A 21,140-nucleotide genomic window follows, 5' to 3' on the forward strand; every position below is an offset into this window, starting at 1 on the left:
GTATGTTCATAATGCTGTATTGGAAGAAAAATTCTCTGTTAGAAATAACTAGTTCAGTAGATATATTAACTTCATAGACCTGGCTTTGTCAATGGAATCTGCAGTTAGTCCTTACGTTGTGCTTGCAACACAGAAAGTTCGGCACATTGCTTAAGCTTTCAAGAGGAACTGTTTTCTCATTTCAAAAATGGGATAGTACCTTGCCCATGCTAGTGTCTCCAAGGGCTTTGATGTCCCATGGTGTTTCCAGTGTTGCAGAAATACAAAATATTTGTGTGCTAAAAAAATATGGTATCTACAGCTTCCAGATGCTGCTGTTGAGTTTAGTTTGATGGTGGATGGAAAATTATGCAGATTTCCTCTTTTCTGCTATGCTGTTATAGGTAGTACTTAGAAAGAAAATGTCTAATCAGAAACAAAGTTTATGGATTAGCTCTAAAAGTTCTGAAAAAGAAGATTTAATAACAAATATTCATCTAGAATCTTAGCTGTATCAGCATTTTTGAGTGCCACAATAATGAAAGTAGTATATTTTTATACCGATTGCAAGTGCTTCTAGCATATTCAACACCAGGTGTGCCAGCAGTATTTAGAATGCAAGCTGAATTGCTATTACACATTTCAACAGCAACATACTACAAATAAATCTCAAATATTTCACAATGTTATTATAGATGCTATCTTTGTCTTTAACCCATAGTGCAACAATCCTGAAATTCAGAGCACAACATGCTGCCACAAGCAGGAGTTTCAGGTGTAGTGGTACAGTTAAAGTATTTCTTTTCTCTGATGTTGCTGAGCAGGTGCTAATACCAACAGTATTATGATCTGTAACTATTAGGAGTCCCGATTATCATCTCTGGAGCTCTAAATACTTTGCTAATTCTGTTTGCCTTTTATAACTGCAAAAGGAAGAAAACTGGTGGTGTAAGATAGATAAAATGTGAAGACTCAGTGCCATTTTCATTGGTATTTTTTTTTAAAGATTTTATTTTAGACTATATATTCATAAGAAATATTAAGTTGGCAGTGAAAATTGCTGTATACTGTGTGCAAAATTGAGCATGAGCAGAGCTGATCTCATTTGGAGAAGAACATCTCAGGAACCAGATATCTTTGATGTTGAGATTGGGTTTATTTTAAACGTCAGCTGTCTGGGTTTCTAAATAAATATAGGCCCAGTCACTCACTTCTTACAGTGCCTGAAAGTGTACGAAAGAACAAAAATGTCAGTGTGTATGGGCCTGGTCCAGGTGTGAGATCTTCTGTGCTAGGAGCTTATTTGTGTGGTGGCTGGAACAAAGAAAAACCCATACACATCTCTCGCCTGTAATTAGTCCTATGCAAGCCCCTTTATACACCTTTTCAATCCGACATAAATCTCCGCTCCCAGCTTGGCCCTGAAATAATCAGCGGTGTAAATCACAACTGATAAAGTTATTTCCACTGCAGTTACCATGAAGACAGCTCCAGCTCTGAGCACCGGCAGCTACGGGATGCCGGGTGTCCCCAGGGCTCTGGGTAGCTCTGGGCAAGCCCCAGCGCCAGCTGCTGCAGGGACCCGCTGCCAAACTGATGTCCCAGTGATGATCCACCCGAGTCTTGTTGGCGCTGCTCCGGAGGTGGTTTGTTCCGGTGCTGCTGCTGCGGTGCAAAGTCTCGCTCTTCGTTTTCCACCCAGAAGATACTGTATATATAAACTAAATTTTCATGCCACAGGGCAGAATATCAGCTGATAGAATAGGCAGAGGTATGTGAAGCCATCACTGGCATGCTAATGTATACTAACCCCAGCCTTGGTTCAGGCCAGGTCCTGTGCCTTAGCCCTGTCTTTCTAGCAAACTTTCAAAGTAGCGTACCTGTTATTTTTTGCCCTCTCTTTTTATGACAATATAGATTCAAGGCTATTCAATCTAGCTTAATTTAATTGCACTCTAGAGTACCTTGTAAAAAGTATCCTATTGGCACAATTTTTTAATTTGTTTTTAAATTGAAGTTAGTTTTTTATCCCCGAGGAGACTTACATGGCACTGTGGAACCCAGAATGGGACAGGAGACATTAAACTGCAACCTACGGCCACCAGCACTTGGGTGCTGCAGCTCAGTGAGAGGAATTACTGTTCCGTGTTGTAGGCGTCCTCTGAGAAGGGAACGGCTGCACAATCACCTGGGCTTTAAGGATATTTTGGTTGGACTTGTCCCATAGATCCTACAGCGTTTCTGTCATCCTCCTCTGGAAAACATCTGTGCCTTCCTTACCTCCTATGCCTATAAATATGTGAATATTTATGTAAAGATATAGAGTCATCACCTATTGCTTAATTTACCCTACAGAGGTTATTTTCTAGGAGATGTCTATCAACAAAGATTTTCAGTAATTGACAGAAAAAGTGCTGACTGACTTATTAACATTTCTAGGTAATGAGATCTGTAGGGAAGTTTTAATCTTTGGAAGGTTCCGGATGAACTGCCAGTAGTTTGATTAACTTTTTGTGTGTCTGTGTTAACCTTTGCTGATTTTATACCGTGTAATTGCAAGGCTGCAAGACTAAGTTGTTGGAATAATGTTACCGCAATTTCCTGGTCTAACTAGCCAGTGTGTTACATTTGAGTCCTTGTTTCTCTGCCTGTTGCATGTGCTTAGCGGGCATCTTTCGTGATTTACTTGTCGTAACGCACATTTACGCAAGGCATGCCATGCTCATATGCATGCAAGGGAGCGTTTCAGTTGTAAAATGGAGTTACGAAGACTTCGTATTCCTGAGGTGGTGGGGTTTTTTTCCTTTTCTGACACAAAAGTGTTGAAGCCATTTCCCTTGCAACTTTTCTTGTTGCCTTTTTTTTTTGTCTTCTCTTGAGTGCCAGTAAAATGGGTGTGTTTTTATGTTTCATTAGCATTTCTTATAAGGTCTGCCTTTAGACCAGTACCCATTTTCTAAATTGTACTTCTGTAGGGTTGGAAAAAATCATGGTAACCAGATGCAGTATTTGTCTCTGGCCTGGCAAAGTGTTAGGTTTAACAAAAGAAGCTAATAGAAATGTTCAAATTGACCCTTCTCATCATTTGGACTTCTTGGAGCTCAATCAATCTCTCATTATTATCAGAGTTATTCACGCAGAGGCAGAAGTGGTAGTATTTCTCATAATCAGCCCTTGAGCCAGACGTAATTTGCAATTTTGAAGCATTGTATTTTGAAACAATAATGCATTAAAATGAACAGAGCAGGAATTAGAAGTATAGTTGTGGAGAGAACGCGTTGAAGAGTAGCCATGGTTTAAATGCTCTCCCTAAGCGCTCTTAGTGGACACTGGTAATTAGAGGCACACAATGTAGTATTATTAATACCTAAATTGGTCCACGATTTTTAAACTGACCTGTGGAGTTTTAAACTAATCTGTGGAGACAAATGCAACGACAGAAGCGTGCCCATCTCGCGGCATGGTTGCAGGGCAGCAGTGGTCAGGTGGGAAGCGCCGGGGTGAGAGTTTGGGACCTGCTCAGTAGAGTCTGAGCAAGAGGCTGGCCTGGGCACCCAGCTCGCTGGGAAGGAGCGTTTTACCCTGCCTTAGAAAAATCCCTTACCTTATAGAAGAATAACTACATTGTACTTCAGACTCAAAAATAGTCAGGCACCTGTTAATAGTAGGCTGCTGTTGATGCTTAGAATTTGGGAATATTTTTGGTCCCTGTGTCTGGTATTATGTATTGCAAAGTAGAGTGTTGTATGTCTGCTTTTATGTGTGTAGTCTGGAAGAGACGAGTTGGCATGCTGGAGGCCTTCACTCAGACTTTTTCAGGAGCCTGCTCTTTACTTTGTAAGTGAGACTGTGTTTTTACAATTTGTATTTACAGTTTAACATCTTACTGCCCAGTAGTGAATTACCTAACGGGGCACTGCAGTCTTGATGGGCAAATTCTGTCTGAAAGGGGGGACAGGAGCATTTGTAAGTACGTTAAACGACAGTAATGAAAGGATATGTTGCCCATTAAGATTACATTATCTATTGTAAGACTGAATTAGCTTGGCTGTGTCACATGTATGAGCTACTTTCTTCACTGACAAATAGCACACACTTAGTGTATCAAATTTAATCTTGGGGCAAGTAACTTTGGGGTCAATAACTGCTCTCTTATTTGAATACACACACCATATTAAAGAGTTTTTGCTACACAAGCAAACTTTAAAATGCTTAGACTGTTATGAAACTTTCATTAAAATGTCATGTACTGCTTCTGTGGTTGCTTCCATCACTGGTGATTGCTAACATAGTTGTATTTAAGCAGAAGCTTTCTTTTTTATTCCTGATTCCTTCAGGGATGCCGCAATCCACAGTTTAACAGGTTTTGGCTGACCACCATGGAAATGAGTTATTTATGGTGACTTTAAGTACATTGTGGTGTTGCTTAATGAGTTGATTCTGCCATACAACAGAAGAATCTCTTGTCTGTTTGCCGACTTGCTGCTGTCTTTCAAATATTATCATTGTAAAATTATCCCCACTTCCTTTGACCTTCTTAGCCTGTTTTTAAACTGAAGTAGCTTGGATTAGTTGTTAGGTTTTTTCCTTATTTCTTGTGATTTATTTATTTATTTATTTATTTATTAGAGCTGTCAATGGCTCCAGCTAGCTTTAGGCAACCATGAGTAGCAATGCAAGAAGATTATCTTCTGTTTAGAAATTTGCAAACAGATGGTCTCTCCGTAAATGAAATCTGTTTTTAAAAGTTCCACCATTTTATGCTGGAAGTAAATATTACAAATGCTTAAGTTGTGAAAAGAGAGCGACTTGGTGTGAATAATATTCTGCCTGTTGTGTCATGCCTTTCAGGAAATGTTATCAAAACTGTTTATGAAAATAATTGAATGAAACCTCATGACATGTCTCTTGGTTTGGCATCATACCCATAGTCTATGAAGTTGGGCTACTGACTCACGAAGACAGGCAGATTAAGTTTCAGTGGCTGGAAACGGTTACCGATCCCATATGTCGTTCCCACTTCTTTCTAGGAAGTTGTGGGATTCACCGGTGATGGTACACATGAAGTTTATGTGCCATCCTCACTGTTGTTTTTGAGTAGCCTTAGTTTGGTGAGGTTTGGTAGAATCCTCACCTGAATGGTGCTGAATAATGGTTAGTCGTTAGAAAGTGAGGCAGAGGATGTTGGTAGAAAATGTGTGAATACATCACAGAAGACCTTCACGTGCTTTACAACACTCCTGCACAGGGTGGCAACTTCAGAGAAGGCTGATAATTTGGAGTGATAACCACTTTGATTCTCCTGCTTTAAATTTCTATGTTCATGACTGAGCACTTGAGTTTCTCTTATTGCTTGAAGGCAAACTATTCCTCTGAAGAGGTACAAGTGTACATCTCCAGAGGTACTCTCCATTTTCATGAGTTACCTGTGTCCTTTTGTAATGTCCCTTCCTTGGTTTGGGACAGCAGAGTTCTGCAGGAACCCTCCTGGCAGGGGTCTTCTGCTGAACATTACACCAGGAGGACTGCTGCTTTATCAGTTTTAACATAGGCAAGGAAACCTGTGGAGAATGAAAAGTTATAAACGTCCATTTTAACTATGCCCACAAGCTCCTACATCAAGGTGCCTTGCCCCTGCTGCCTGTACATCAGTGCTTCCGTATCATCTCAGGGCAGTGCTGCTGCCACGTCACTGCAGCGGGCATTCATTCCACTCCCTCCTAACAAGTAGAATTTGATGCACTAATTTGATTAGACGTGATAACTGGCTATTTCTAGAAATCCATTGCAAATATGTAAATGTTAGCACTTACAAGCTTATTTTTAAAAATAGCACTCGCACAGTTTTGCTTTGAAAGGAAGGCTTGTAAACCCTCAAGTCATCACTAGGCAGAGTGATTTTTTTTGTGCTCTATGTTGAATCCTTGTTTATGCTTATGAAATTTTATTTTAGGAACAGAATGTCTTTGCATGTCACAATAATCTTTTGCAATATAAATTTTATGATTTTGCTGATACAGCAGGATGAAAAAGATTACAGAAATCATTGCAAAATCCTTTGAGTAGTGTTAGGTTGTGCGTGTTTGAATACCGTTTGCTACTATGGGAAAAAGAGCATGCCGTGAAGACTGAAAGCACTGATAGAATAGCTCAAGACACTTACCATTTGTTAATTTTTAGTGATGGTCTTTTTTCTATTAAGGAACATAATGCTACTGAATTTCTTCTGTCTCAATCAATTTTTGTGTTTTTTTCATTAATCAACTAATGCATGTTTCTTCTATAGCTCTTTATTCTAATGAAATATGTGGATGATTTGGCAGACGACAATGATCTCATCAGTAACGCATCAGAGTAAAATCCATTTAGCAGATTATATGTATATTATTTTTGTTATATCAAGGTTGCTGTTACATATTCTTTTAAACTGAAGCAATTTTTGAGATAAGTTCTAAATGTGGAATTTACGTTGCTACCACTCGGACATCCTCCTTTCTTCATTTCTTCTGTCTATATATTTATTTATGCAATATCATTTACACGGTCTTTGTGTCTGCATGTATATTTTATATACATTTCACATCTTTTATATATAAGCATCATGTTGTAGCTTGAGCTTGTTCTTTAAGTGTTCTGCTACACTTTCTTCTCTGTTGAGTCTCGCCCTGTTTAGTTGCTCTGATGTGTTGGCCCAAAGCCACTGAAGGCACTGGCTAGTCACTGCCTCTCTGTCGAGCACGATAGGCTTTGGATTAGGCCACCTCCTAGTTGATGACAGTCATTCAAACAAGTAAGCTTGAAAGTGAGCCAGCTGGGGACTGCCAGAGAGGTTTGGGTTTGCATTTTAGTTTGATTAGATTATCCAGAGTTCAAGGGTTTTCCTATTTGAGGGTCAAGCTTCGGGCATATAGGTCTGCGTTCTCATCTTTTTATTAATAATAATGTGACAAACTAGTATCACAGGGTCTGAGGATGGTCCTTTACTCTGATGTGACTTGGCTGTTACATTCTAGAGATCATGCTTTAAAAAATGGTCCTCTTACATTTTTTAATTTCTTCACTTAACTGTGATTGCTATTGTTGGCTGAATTTGAGGATTAAGCCTGTGGATCTGTGAATATGACTTTGAGCATTTACACTTATCTTGAAACTTTCTCTAACCCTTAATGTAAAAGGAGAATTAAGAAGCTATAAATTAAGTAGAACCCTGGAGTATCTTGGCAATTAGAGTGAACAAGATTTCAGCTGCTCTCTTTCATCAGTTTCTCACACTCTTGGACAGACAGGGTATTTTTTAATTTACAGCCTGTATTTCAATTAGTCACAGAAGTTTTTTCTTGAAGCTTTTGCTTATGCAGTTACAAAATAAAATTAAACTACTTTTTAGCTATACTTTTTATAACAGGGTTTAGATGGGAGAGCTGCTAAATAAACTAGCTGTTACGTGAGGTAGTGTTCCTGTGTTTATAAACGATGTTACCGTTACAAAGAGGTTATTCTGAAGCCACACAGCATGTGTCCTCAAAGAAGTATTAAGCTGTGTCTATGAAAAAATATGTTTATGAACAGAAAGGGGTTTTTTTTTATGATTATTTGGGGTTTGGAGGAAAATGTGCACTTTTCCTTTTGCTCTTTATTTTCCACCATGAGTAATAATATTCTGTGCTCTGCTTCGAGGAATTCAGACTGGGGGAAGTGGTGGCCACAGGTCAGTGTTGTGCTGCTATGGCTGCAGGTGCTCCACAGTGTCTGGTGTAGCTCGAGCTTTAGCATCAGAACTTTTAACCATGTTAACTTTGTGTGGCAGTAGTGTACGCGGTTTTGCTGCACATCATGCGGTAGCTTGTGTCTGTGCATTGGTATCTTCTGCACTGATTTAGGTAGGGCTTTTATAGCTCACTGTCAAGTTGTTGGCACTGAATTTAGCAAATGACAGGAGCTTGGAATTAGATTCCCAGGACTGTCTGAACATCGGTGTCACAGATGCTCCATTTCTGCACTGTTTTGTTTTTTAATTCCAACAGTAGTTCTTACCTTTGTTTTTACACGCTGTCCTCCTTTTCACTAATGCAAGAGCGTTAATAGTGCGCAGATCCTAAGAGCTGGAGTTCTCATGTCTGCTCCTGAAGGCAAGTTGTCGTTTCATTTGCATTTGTAAGAACTGCAACAAGTCTCCCAGCAGCCAGCCTCACAGCAAGGGGAATGAGACCATCACGGGTTCAGACAAGTGCCTGAAAATCTCCAGGTGCTCCAGGCACTCGCTAACCAGCTTTGTGCGGCGGAGAGCAGCTCCTGCGACGATGGAGTGAGCAGCGAGGGCTGGGATCAAATCGCTTGGCAGTATCCTCAAGGCCACATCCTTGCGAAAACCTGGAGTCTCTCTGACGCAGGATAAATGGGTGGTGATTGCTATTTTACAAGGGAAATATCGTTAACAATTGCACTTTGGGAGTTCCAGCCTTAGGTTGTTATCATTAAGTGAGCAGTCTCTTCAGTGGGGGAAGTTATTATGCAGGTGTGCCAGGACATTCAATATGTGCATTATGGAAGAAATATTATTGGAAGCAGGAAGGTTTCAAAGCTCCCATGGGTCATGTGTGGGACATAGATCCCAATTCCATCTTCCCTTCCTTTTGAGTACCTGAGCAGTAAAGAAGTAAGCTTCACAATGATGCGAATGCTGGTGGGTTTTGGGGAAGGTGTCACACACATTAATGTTTGTGGGGCAAGTCAGGGGCTGTACCGCTAGCACGTTTAAGAAGGTGAAACTTTTACAAAGGTAAGCCAGATCTTTTCCCTGAGCATTCAAATTGGGGTCTTTTAAATGCGGGGAGTAACTCTGGGGACCTGGCCCAAACTTTGCTTCTTTTGACTCGTGGGCCACTGGAGAGCAGCAGGGAAGTGCTTTGCCACTGGCTGTGAAGATGGTGCAGGGTGGCTGTGGGATGTGCATTTGGTGTTTTGAAAGGACATTGCATAGACTGCTTGCGTTTCAGTGGTCTCAACACTCATATTTTTATTTCTTAGTGTCCTGTTTTACTTAATATTCATGAATCAGAGTAGGAAACATCTATCTGAGGAAACTAGAAGGACTAGTGGTTTTGAATAGCTTGACACCAGTGTAGTCACCCCAGTACGTAGGGTTGTACGGTGGAGGCAGTGTTAACAGCTCACTTTAATGGTGTGCCTTAGTATTGCTGGATGTTGCTCTTCTGTAGTTAAACTTGGCTTGAATATCAATGTTAAATAATTTATAAATGTCTGTTATAAATTTGGTGGAGAGGATGCTGATTTGGACTGTGGGTTTCATTATCACTATAAATCATACTTCGCAGAGCAAACACTTTTAATAGAAATAAATAGCAAGCACACTTACTGTTAGTAAGAGTAACCTTACCAAAACCTTTGACCGATGTTTGGAGTGGAAGTGTTGACTGCTCCTACAGAAATAAGAGAGGTGTGTGTGTACACATATGTATCCCCACCACAGTTCTTTTAAACCCCTTTCTCAAGAAAGCAGCCCGGAAAATGTTTTTCCTTTGTTTGTCTGTTACTTCTACTGTTGTAAGCTGAAGCTTAACAGAGAGGCTGTTAGTCTTGAGATCTCGGTGGAAAAGAGAAATCTTGAACTTGTAAGTATTTTTGCACAGAGGTCTTGCGAAAAGTATGCAGCCTCGTTCAGAGCCAGACTCCTTTAGGGCTGTGTGTTTGCAAAGGGTTCTGCAGCTCCAGGACTTGGGAGTGTCGGGGAGACGCTGCCAGTGCAGGTGATGCTGTCAAAAACACGAAGCCGCAATCAGGGAGGGGGGAGGACGACGTTGATTATTCCGGGTTCGAGTGTAGGGACAGTGCAGTTAATGTTGCTGAACTTGTTACAGGCAGTGGTGATTATGGCAGATATATCACTTCTGCGGGTGACAAAGTCCAGAGAAGGCAACTTTGGAAGACCACCGTGGTTGATACTCTGCCAGGCTGTCCACTGCCGGGATGACCACAGAGGTTGTCAGAGATGGGCTCTGGGAAGTCTCCGGTCAGAGAGGGGACACTATAGCCACCCTTTGAAATGCTTGGGGAAGGCTGGAGACTTTATGAGGACTGTCCCCGAGGACAGAAGGAATGTTCATTCCCAGATGATCAGAAGAAAACCCTGAAAGGGAAGAAGGGTTGTTGCCACAGCTTGCTCCTGAATCAAAGTCAGTCAAACCCCACTGCTGCTCCGAGTGCTGCCTGTGTGGTGAACCCAGCTCTGCCTCCTGTCCCACGGCACCAGCATGGTGTCTTCTGGACTCCTGCGGTTGGATCTGGAAACTCAAACCATGGATTTTTGCTTGGTTTGCGCTACATATTAACATTAGAAGTACACTCCCCACAATCATGCAGCCTCACCAGCCATTTATTAGGTAGCTTACAAGCATTATTAGAAATTTCCTACGTGCTTTATTTTTTTAATAAGGTATTGATTTCAATATATTTCTGTTCATACTTGCAATGAATTGATTTATGGTGGTAGAAATTCTATTTTGCTGCCAAAACCTGATGGGTACTGACTAATTCAGTTTTATCTTTTTTAATCTTTTGTTTTTAACCACTAGTTCTTTTTCAAAAATTAACTGGCTACTCTGGAATCTGGTTCCTTTGCCTTGCCTGACATTTTGAATGGGTCAAGGAAGGGCAGGAGACAGAAGCAAACGTGGCCATCCAAGAGATGCTGTGCGAGAGTACCACATATGTTGTGTGTCTCCTCGCAGCTCTGCGTGTTCTGTGCGTCAGACCACTGCCACCCCCGGCACTCTCTGTGTATCGGGGTAAAATGGCTCAGTTCCACTGTCTTTCTGCCAAAACTCCTCTCTTGGCTAGAGGATTTAGGGCTATTTTAAATTAACCATTGACAGAAGTCTGGTGTATGACATTTGGAGCTTGGTTTGAATCTCTTGTGTCATATATGTAAATGTTTTGCATAATGATTTTGACTACTCTCTAATAAACAGGTGGATGTTTTAAAAGGTACGCGCTGGTGTTTCTAGTCACTGAATTTAAGTACATCAGTTTTACATATAGTGTTTTATAAAATCAGAGGCTTTAACCCTATGTAGTATTTTGTGTTTCTTAACCCTGTCATGTCCTCTGCCTTTCCCTTTTCAGATGATTATCAATGAGCAATTTCAGTTTTCATATGCCTGAATTACTGTGGAAATAAGCAATGTGGGCCTGTGGAGAACAGCCATGCACTTTAAAGTCTGTGTACATGCTCCTACACTGTACTTTTGTGTTGTTGTGTTTTTAAACAGCTGCCCTAAGAGCCATAAACATGGTTACGCAGTAAAATAATATCTCTTGACTGGGTGGCCAGAAATGAATCTCTGCAGGGTCGCTGTGTGGTACGTCTTCAGCCCACACAATGGCTTTGTACTAGAATCAACAGGAACAAAAAGGAAAATATTATAAGTGTCTGATGGACTCTAAATATTATCAACAGTTTACATTCATGGATCAGAAGAAGTTTTAAGAACTCTGTTTTATTTCACTGTTTGTGAGCATTCGGGGTGTCCTGTCCGCACCATTGCTGGACTTTGCACATTTCAGTGGTTTCATTTCACTTTTGATGTGAACCTAATTGTGGAGTGCCACAAGTGTCAGTCAGCTCTCATCTGAGTGTTTGATTTAAAAAAAAGTAAAATTCTTGCTGCTTTTGCTATGATAAGTGATCCCACATTTAAAAGGTATGTATTATAATAAGATACAGTTTAATAGATATGCGTTATTCCTTCTGCCTTAAATAGAAAATTTTCATCCAAACTTTAGATGTATTTAAGGGCTATATTTATACGTTTGTTTAGTTCGCACTATATAAAAGTCATTCCTTTCAGAGTAGGTCTGACATATCTCAGAAATACATGCAGTTTTGTCCTAATAAATCTAATTATCTCAAATGCCAAACTGTGCTCTCCCTGAAAGTCTAGAAGAAAACAGTGGAATGTGCAAATATGGAAGAAAGCTAAAATACTTGAAATGTAGCCGGTAGAGGGGAAGAGGAGACGTGAGGAGGGCAAACACTGGGTTGGCAGCATCCCGCTCCATCTGGGACAGCCCAACTGGCTCCATCCCTCCACTCAGCCTCCTTGCACTGGAACTCCCTTGGGGGAGAAGCGTCATGAGTAACAAAGTTTAAAAAAACACTTGGTGCTGGAAAAAAACAGATTTCCGTTTTTGGATGGCATCCACCGTGTGGTGAAACTGCTCTTGTGGGGCGGGTGCGGAGGGTGGTACCGTCTATGGGACGGCTGTCAGACATACAGCGCAACGTCTCTTGCAGTTCCTCTGTGAAAGCCTTCACTTAATGTAAACTCGAGTTGCGTTCTTTGGCAGCGACAGTGTTGAGTAATTTCTAAAACATTGTTTGACCGTGTATTTGAGAATAGTGACCCCAAAATCCTGGCAGAAAAAAAGGAATGTGGTCCTTTTTTTCTTTTGTTTTATTCTGTTCTTTGGTGCGGAATTCTATAAATTTTTAAGAGGGGTGAAATAAAAATAATAAATAAAAACTATGCAAAAAACCCAAAAGCAGCCTGAAAATATTAAAAATTGAGATTCTGAGGTCTTTGCACTTTCCCTTCCTGGTTTCCAAGCAGCTCTTCTTGGAGGACTCTCTTTGTCATAGGAAAAGGAAAATACAATTTTGTTCATTTCACAAGTTAGATTCTTTTTTTGTGTGTTATTAACAGGTTTGGCAAACATCGCAAAGATGACAAGAGTGAGAAAACTGGTAAAATAAAAGTGCAGGAAGCTCTTACTTCAGAAGAGGAGAGAATACGAATGAAGCAAGAACAGGAGAGGTAGACTTCAGTATTTGCTTAAACCTTGATAGAGAGAGTTTGTTTCTTAAATTGAATAACTGAAGTTCAATTTTCACTGATGAAATTTCCCAAATGTTGATATGTTTATATACTTTAAATAACAAGACAAAGCTGGATTTATTTTGGACATTAGTACCAACAGCTTCTTTGGCTGCATTAAGCATCTTTTATAGACCCAGAGCTCCTTTCCTTATTGAGGAGACTGGAGTAATAGTATGAAATGTTTTCTCTATATATTCTATAACTGATTTTATTGACATTTTCAGAAAACAAATATTTATATAGAATGAAATATGTTTTGTATTTTTCTTCAAAGCTTTGCATATCTAGTTTTTTCATTGATATATTTAGAAAAAAACTAAAAATTATACTTATCAGTATATTTGTCACTGGAGCTCAGTCTATTTATGTGTCATGCAGTCTGTTTATGGAATGATATGTATATTAAACTGCTAATTGTAAAAATGAGTGGTGAGTACCTCTATTTTTCCTTGTCAGCTTCCCTTAACATGAAAACCCTATATAATATGTATATATGTCATATGCTCTTCTCAACATTTCCAATCTACTTTTCATCCTGTCTCTTGTAGCCCTAGATATTTGGGCTTAGACTCTGATATCTCTTATATCAATTTAGTCAAAATCTTGGAAAGCTTAGGTTGTAAATTAACTAGTATTTGGGGATGTGTGTGGAGAGAAGACCTCTTTGAGTAGACAAATCTTCCCTAAAGCGACAAACTTTAAAGGGTTACAAATTTTGAATGCTGACTGGTAAATTTAGCAGTGACAGTGAACTATGAATTGGAATAATTTATCTAAAAATTATGCTATAGTTTAGCCATAAATTGTGGATTGATTCAGGAGCTATGGAGGGAAATTTTGTTCTCCTTGAACAGGAGGTATGACTAGTTAGTCCTAATGATGCCTTTGACCGTCATCTCTATGCACCTTGGTCGTCTGCGGGTAAGAACAGAAGTTTATAAACAGTAGCTTCATCACTCTAACAGCTCACTGGAATAGCAGAGCCACAATAACTCTTGTTCAGTCTCCTCAGTTGAACCTAAAATGGTTTGCTTTCAGTTCTTTTAGGGTTGAGTGATTTACATTACAGTTAAGGCAGGCTAGGAGTATACATTTATCAGTTACTGAAGATCAGCAATATCTTCTTAAACAGCAGAAGCTTTATCACCTGTGACCATCTGTTTGGATTATATTGTGGGAAATTTTTTACTCTTTAACAGATATACTAGCATAAATTGATGTAAAAATTTATTCATGTCTTTCTCCATCCATTCTGACAGTAGAGGGTGGCTGGATCACAGTGCTTGGTTGTTTTTTACTTGTCTGATTGGGTTTTATTTTCTCTTTTTTAACAAAAGTGAGGCAGGGTCATTACATTTGTTCCTGTTTTTAAGAGTAATGTGCTTTCAGATTAAATGGTAAAGGGCAATACTGGAACCGAAGGAAATAAGTGACTTTGGATACGAGGGTGTTTGTGCAGTCAACTTCCCTTTAGGCATGGGCAGACCTCCCACTTTGTGGATAGACTCATGCCAGGGGTGCGGAGACGTTGAAAGCTGCCTCCCTCGCTCCAGCCAGCTCCGGGCAAGAGGAAGGTTAGGCACACGTGCACAGTGCTGACCCCAAGCCTGCCCAGCATGGGGGGTTTCTTAGTAACCTTAGGTCCCCAGATAATCGGCCACATTCATTTATTCAAAGAAGAAAGATCTGAGGTTGGAGTTCGTAACATTTTCTCTCTTTTCATTCTCTCTCTGTGTCTCTCTGTGTCTCTCTGTCTCTCTCAGTAAGAATGGTGAGAGTATAGACTGTCCATGTGGTGATGTGAGAGAGGTTGCAATAGTCACGCTGGGTACCAAGGTAGAATCATGAAATTATTTGTATAGCCCTCAATGCATGGAGCAAATTCCTAATCCCTGTCCCTCAAGTTATGCTAACCGATTTGAATCTCTCCTGGAATCTCACTCCTCGTGTGTCATAAAAGCAATTTTATGTGTTCACTGAAACTGCAGAAAATGCATGTGCCAGAACTTCGTAACAGCTTGATGTTATCGTAACACGGGTCCTCCTCCTCCCGTTACTCTCTTTCCCTAACTGTGTATTTGCTTTCCTTTGTGTTATGTCTATAAGAGAATGCAAGTTCTTCGGGGTAGTGGCATGTACAACTAATAAAAGACAATAAAATAGCAACCAAATGTGTGAGGTGCTTCCTTATGTTTCTGAAAAATTCAGATGTTGATTTGGTCCATAGAGACTAAATATTTTTGCAGTTAGAATGCAGAGAATTTCCTTTTGATCCTGTAAAATAATGATGTTAGATACATGCTATTAATGAAGAGTACTCTTGCAAATTAACTGAACAATCCCTCAGAATGCTTACTGGGAGACAGAGTAACATATTACTGTCTTAATGAGTGTTGGTTCATAATGGCTGCTATTTTAACTTTGTTTTCTGTGGTTTTTTCCCCCTCGATGTTTTTAGCAGTACAGTTCACTTGCTCTGTTTTACTTGGTGTTTGATACTATATACCTCTATAATGATGCAATGCTTTAGGGAAATATGTTGGATTTAATGAATTTACTATGTATGAGCGGCTAGGAGCAAAAATCCTTAGGGGGTCAGAGAACAAGTGAACGGTCCATTAAAAAATCAATCATGCCCACAATTTTATGGAATTATTATGCCTTGACTTGATAATTTTAATAGTACTGTGCTTACAATAGTATTTTCTTTAAAGTCTTAAAAGTAGTGTTCATATTGATTATGAGACAAATAAGCAAATTAATGTTCTTCAATTTACCATGATTGAAATGAATAAAATTGCCTTTTATAAACATATTATTAATAATAAGCTGTATACGGTATGCATTTACTGACAATCTTAAAGTAATTTTGAACAGAAAATGAAATTATCTAGTTGAAAATACAGACAGCTTTCAATGAAACAGTATACTGGAACAATTAGGAGCATCATCTGAGGAGACCACCCACCAATTTTACTAAAATTGCTGTAAAATGTTTTCTATTTGTAAATTCTCCATAGGTTGGATTAACATTTCATCCAAGACCATAGGACATTGTCCCCCTGTGCCACTATTCTTTAACACTGGTTTACTCCAGAGAAAGAAGTCTGCTTTCATTACCTTTGAGTGTCTGCCAAACAATGATCTGAAAATCCATATGGGTTCTGGTGTGCTGTTAGAAAAGGTGCTTCTCCCCAGCAATGGCACTGATCAAAACCTTAAGACAAAACTAATCAATAGGTTTTTCTGAACTTTGCCTTGTGTCTCTTAAGAAAGAGATTATACTGCAGAGTCTTGAGGAAGTCGAATAAGATCTGGATTGAATTAGCTCTACTCCTGTGCCACATCACAACTGGTTTATATATATGCTAACTTGGAGCTTCTCTTTGCCATGCTGTCATCCTGTCCATCACTGGACTACTAAAACTGGATACCAGTGAGGTGCTACATCTGCTCAGATATATGGCAAAACCAGAATTGAGTCCCTCTTGGTTTTGTAATAGAACATCTTCTACCAATTCCAGACTCTCCCGATGCACCTGTGGTTGGCCCATCCTCCTAAGAGCAATGTCTTGGATTTTACAGATTGGAGATGCGTGGGATATCGTGAGCTTTCAGAGATGCTTCAAACTGCTTATAGTTTCACACAGGCATTGCTCTGTAGGATAGACTTAAAACCAGATTTTGAAACTTTTGTCAATGACCAAGAGGAGTTAGTGTTACAACCTAGTTAGTTTTCACATAGATGGTCACCTTCTGCTGTGCTATTTGATCTAAGCCTTTGGAAGCTCACAGACCTGTCCACTTTAGAAACTCTCTACATCTGTTTTTTGAGGGCCTCCCGAGATAGGGTTTTCTTGATGTGTAGCCAGTGTGTCCATCGGTATCCTGCAGCCTGATTGCCCTGAAATGTTTTCTGACTTCTTCAAGACCCTGTAGCATAGTCTCTTTCTTAGAAGATGTGAAAACAGAACTGTTCAGGAAATCTACTGCTTTGGCCTTCTGGTTTTGATTGTTGGCTCTTGCTGGAGAGAGACATCACTCTAACACCAGATTCTGATACCTTCATCTTTCCCTCTTTCACCCTGGGATTTTTCCTTGGATTTCTTTTTTGGGGTGTTTTTTTTTCTTTTTTTTTTCCCTTTTATTTTTCCTTGCAGCTCTGTGTTCATTACAAAATAAATCTTTAGCAAATCAAAAACCTTTGGCTGTGTTCTGCGCTTCATCAGCTCGGGCACGTGTGTGCTGGCCCTGTCTTCAGCCTGGGACTGACTTTCTCTAGCAAACCAAGCGCTCCCCAACCCAAACAGTTTTACTCTTTGTACCTTGGCAGTAGATAACTGAGGAACGAAATAAACATACATTTTTGTGACGTTTTCAACAAATTCAGCTGTATCCAGCATGGTTCACCGCTAGATAATGCTTAAAAGATGAAAGTTGCAATTCTAATGCAATCTCATGATTCAGAGGATGTGATCCCAGCTATGGGCAAATAGTGCTTATGCTTTAATCTGCCTCTAGAGGCACTTCCTCCTCTTAAAAGAAGAGTCTACAGCATATTTTCTCCGTTTGGTTAATACACTGACTTAAGAGCTTTACTAATGTTCTATAAATCTCTGGGTTACCATAAAAGTATTAATCTTAGTATTGTATTCTTCCTCAATTTCCACTGAAATGGATGCAAAATCAGGTGCTTACACACCTGTGTTGCGAGGATCAGTCTTGAGGAGATAAGGAGAAACCTTTTGGAAGAGAATTAAAGTGCTGTGACAGAGGCTCCAGAAATGCGGGGAGGATGACGGAGCAGTCAGGTGGGGGCTTTTGGAGCCAGGGGCTTCCTTTGCTCTGAAAAAGCAGCCGTACAATTCCAATCTCGGCTATGCTTGTTGGGAGGAAGGTTAACACACAGCGAAGCGATACCGCTCTTCGTACCTATAGTTATCATCTGGAAAAGATGCTCGTTTCCACCCTTTCTGTTTTGGAAAACATAACCTTTTTGTTCGTTTAGGCTACAAAGGGAGTTAAATTTCCATCATTCCGCTGTTATTGTTGCCCATGTGTGCGCAAGTGTCACCAGCGCTGGCCCCGGCGGTGCGGCGGGGGCGGCGGGGCCGGGAGGGGGAGCTGCCGGCACGGCGGTGGCGCGGCACCGGGCAGGGGGGAGGGAAGGATGGAGGGAGGGGTGGCATGTACCGCTGAAACCCTGCTCCGGGCTGGAAACCTCACCAGGGCTTCCTACGGCAGAGCGCATCTCAACGCCTTGCTATCGACTGAGGGAAAACTCTATTTATAATGGGGGCTGGGGAGATGCTTTTAGTGTTGGAGGTAGGAGGCGACCGCTGTCGCAGCTGCCAGAGCGTGGCCGAAAGAGTGGGAGAGGTGACCGAGGGTCGTGGGCTTGCAGAAGTACCGTCTGGGAGAGGTGGATCAGGCATTTGTCTCCGTACTGGTAGACTTGGCGTTACTTTTGAAGATCAATCAATAGGCTGACAACATTTTTGGTGCGAACATAAACAAGGCTACAATTTCAGTGTGTGCTGTTCACGTAACGATTTTTCCTAAATTTAGAGTGAAACATTCCGTCTGTTCATTAGTAGTTGAAATAACATTGATATTTTTTGCTGAAGTATTCGGTCATTCCATAAAATGCTTCCTGTATTATATGTTTCCTAAGGGTATAAGGGTCTTTATCTCCAACATATAATAAACTTCTCTTCATCTTTCTCTAGTGCCATTAAAGCCACAAGCCCTTTGTTGTAAAAGTATACTAATGAATAGAAATGTTACAACAAGAACAGAAGTCTTGTGTTTTCCCTTCATCATGCATCATCCATTTTAATTAGACGAAAGGATGGTGAGTACTGTGACAAGAGTCTGGAATTAAAATCATTAATTGATGTCAAGCTGACGAGAGACTGCTAACATGAATTTACTGACAGCAGGAAAGAAATTAACCTTATTACTTTATTTAGTACATTGGGGCTATTTATTATATTTTCCTATGCAAGTTCAGTGTGTTCCATTTATGATGATTGAGAAAGACAAATAATTAATAAAACCTACATAGTCTTTTTACCTCCTATCAATGAAGTTTACATGAAAACCACATCAATTACGTACAAAAACCCAAACCCACCACATCCCTTTAATCAACATAACTCATCAAAACCATTATGGCAATATTTTTGATATTTTAAACGAGTATAATACGCTATGCTCTCTAGCCAAGTAGAATTGCAGAAGTGATCTGATTTAAAACCATGCCTTAGTTTCTTAATGTCAGTGTTGCAAAAAATGAAACATATTTTCTCCAGCAGTGACATTGATTGGAATAACTGTCTGTTTTGATCATCGTTGGAAGGTCAGCCTAACAAAGATGAGTTTTAATGTTAGGCATCTTTATTCTTTAGATGAAAGAGTACAACAGTGTCTTACAGAATGACAGCAGCATCCTATAGATAATTTGTGACCCAAAGGTCATAATAAAAGAATAGAGGGGAGGTCATCCTGTAGTAAAGGCCATCTGGAACTGTTAAAGTATCAGATGGAGTAGGGGGCTGAACAGCAGGACACTCTTGGTGTCTTTCCAGATTTCCCAGAGAGACCATAATATTTTTATTGGAAACCCCCAACTTTCTTCGCCTTAAGCAAAATATTTTCATCAAACAGTTTCGTCTTACTTTTAGGAAAAAAGACAACATACTGTGATAGGAAAAGAATTTTTATTTCTTACATAGCCTAAGCGTTATCTGTGTCTTTAAAATAACGCAAAGATTCAGCTGGAGTTTTGCGGCTGCTGTATTTTGATGCCACTTAACAGCTTTCATGAGAACTATTACCTCTAAATCCATTATTACTGCAAACATTCAGAATGTAAATATTTCCTAAAGTGACTTGTGTAAAATCTTTGCTGATAAAACTCCTACCCCCTTCCCAGCCCTTGAGAGAGGAGAGAAAAAAAAAATCCTCTGTGAATCAGAAAATCGGAGCAATGTGTTTCTCATTGTCACTTATTTTGAGATGGGGTCTGCTTGTCAAGGGATATTCCAGTTTCGCTGAGATTTGTAGCATTGGTTTTGGCAGTGGTGTTTTACACAGTGGATGAGGGTGCAGGACGTAAAAACAAATCAATGGCAGTAATTTTTGTACCACAGAACACAGAAATGAAGCATGAGAATACTGAGCTTTGGAAAAACATTTCAGACCAGTTCCACTTCATGAAAACAGTGACTCTGGGAGATATGTAAATTGAAGCTTTTGTGGAATAATAGTTGCTGAGGTAGTTTTTTAACAAAGCTCTTCGCATTCTCTAGCCGCATATTGTAAATATAGAGATTTTAAGGCATCGTGCTGAAAGTATATTTTCTCTATTATTCCTCTGCAGTGATTCAAGACACTGTACTGGGCAAGGTCTGGCCAGGTCCCTTGCCAAACATTTAAAAACCTCATTTACGTGGTCTTTATAATACTCTGAGTTACAAATTTGGTGAAGGTGTCTTGCAGATCATGTGAGTTCAGCACTCTGTTAGAAAATTCAGTTCTAAGTAAGAGCTCTAATACATTGTGTTTCACTTTTGAATGCCAATAACTTTAGCATAAGGCCGCAGCATGTCCTCTGGTGTCCCATAAACTATGATCTTATGGGCAGAGTTGCTGTAGCAAGTACTTGTTTGAGAATTAAAAAAGCTGTACCATAATTACTAACTTACTGAACTTACTGTTGCTGAGTTGAACAGAACTGAAACCCCAACAGATTTTCCAGCCTGCACTACAGGACTCCAACAGTAAGATAAAGCACTGAAACCACTCTTTTTTTCTAATTCTTAGATACAGCAGCACATGTTTGACTAACCAGAAAGACACCTAATAATGTGTTCACAGCAGGCAGATAGGTCCCCCCTCCACACCACACCTGGAACTTTGTTGTTGCAGTGGGGTATAAGAACTCTGGCTCTGTTCCTGGCCGTGCTGTAGATTTATGCTCTCACTCAGTACTGTGACCCAGCAAGGCTTTAGAAGTGAATCCCGAGAGGTGTTGCAGTTGCTAATTTGTGGGTCCTGGGCAAAGATACTGACTTATAAGCTATATTCTCTGTTGGTGGGTTGGTGGGTTTTGTTTTTTTTTTCCTTTTCTTTCAACTTCAGTGTATGAGATTCACATAATCCCTTGCTTTGTTGTGAGGTTTTTCATTGTATTTTTTTGTCACTTCAGACTGTTTCATTTTCCAACATCAGGATTAGGCTACTTTATACATAGTACTCTAG

General features: G+C 40.0%; 1 protein-coding gene across 26 annotated transcripts in view; it reads left to right on the forward strand.

The window, feature by feature from the left end:
* Positions 1-21,140, forward strand: part of PARD3 (par-3 family cell polarity regulator) — a 460,486-nt gene that overhangs the window by 328,913 nt on the left and 110,433 nt on the right. For 13 of the 26 annotated variants that reach the window (XM_074574241.1, XM_074574225.1, XM_074574221.1 and 10 more), the window contains one exon: positions 12,702-12,812. The exons of 7 other annotated variants lie outside the window; for them this stretch is intronic. In XM_074574241.1, coding sequence (XP_074430342.1) covers positions 12,702-12,812 — 111 coding nt within the window. Of the gene's footprint in view, positions 1-9,857; positions 10,987-12,701; positions 12,813-14,638; positions 14,712-15,895; positions 17,073-21,140 lie in introns of those variants that run through there. 6 more of the 26 variants (XM_074574243.1, XM_074574245.1, XM_074574246.1 and 3 more) reach the window with 3 other exon arrangements.

This window comes from Larus michahellis, chromosome 2 (genome assembly GCF_964199755.1).
Source record: "Larus michahellis chromosome 2, bLarMic1.1, whole genome shotgun sequence".
NCBI classification, from domain to species: domain Eukaryota; kingdom Metazoa; phylum Chordata; class Aves; order Charadriiformes; family Laridae; genus Larus; species Larus michahellis.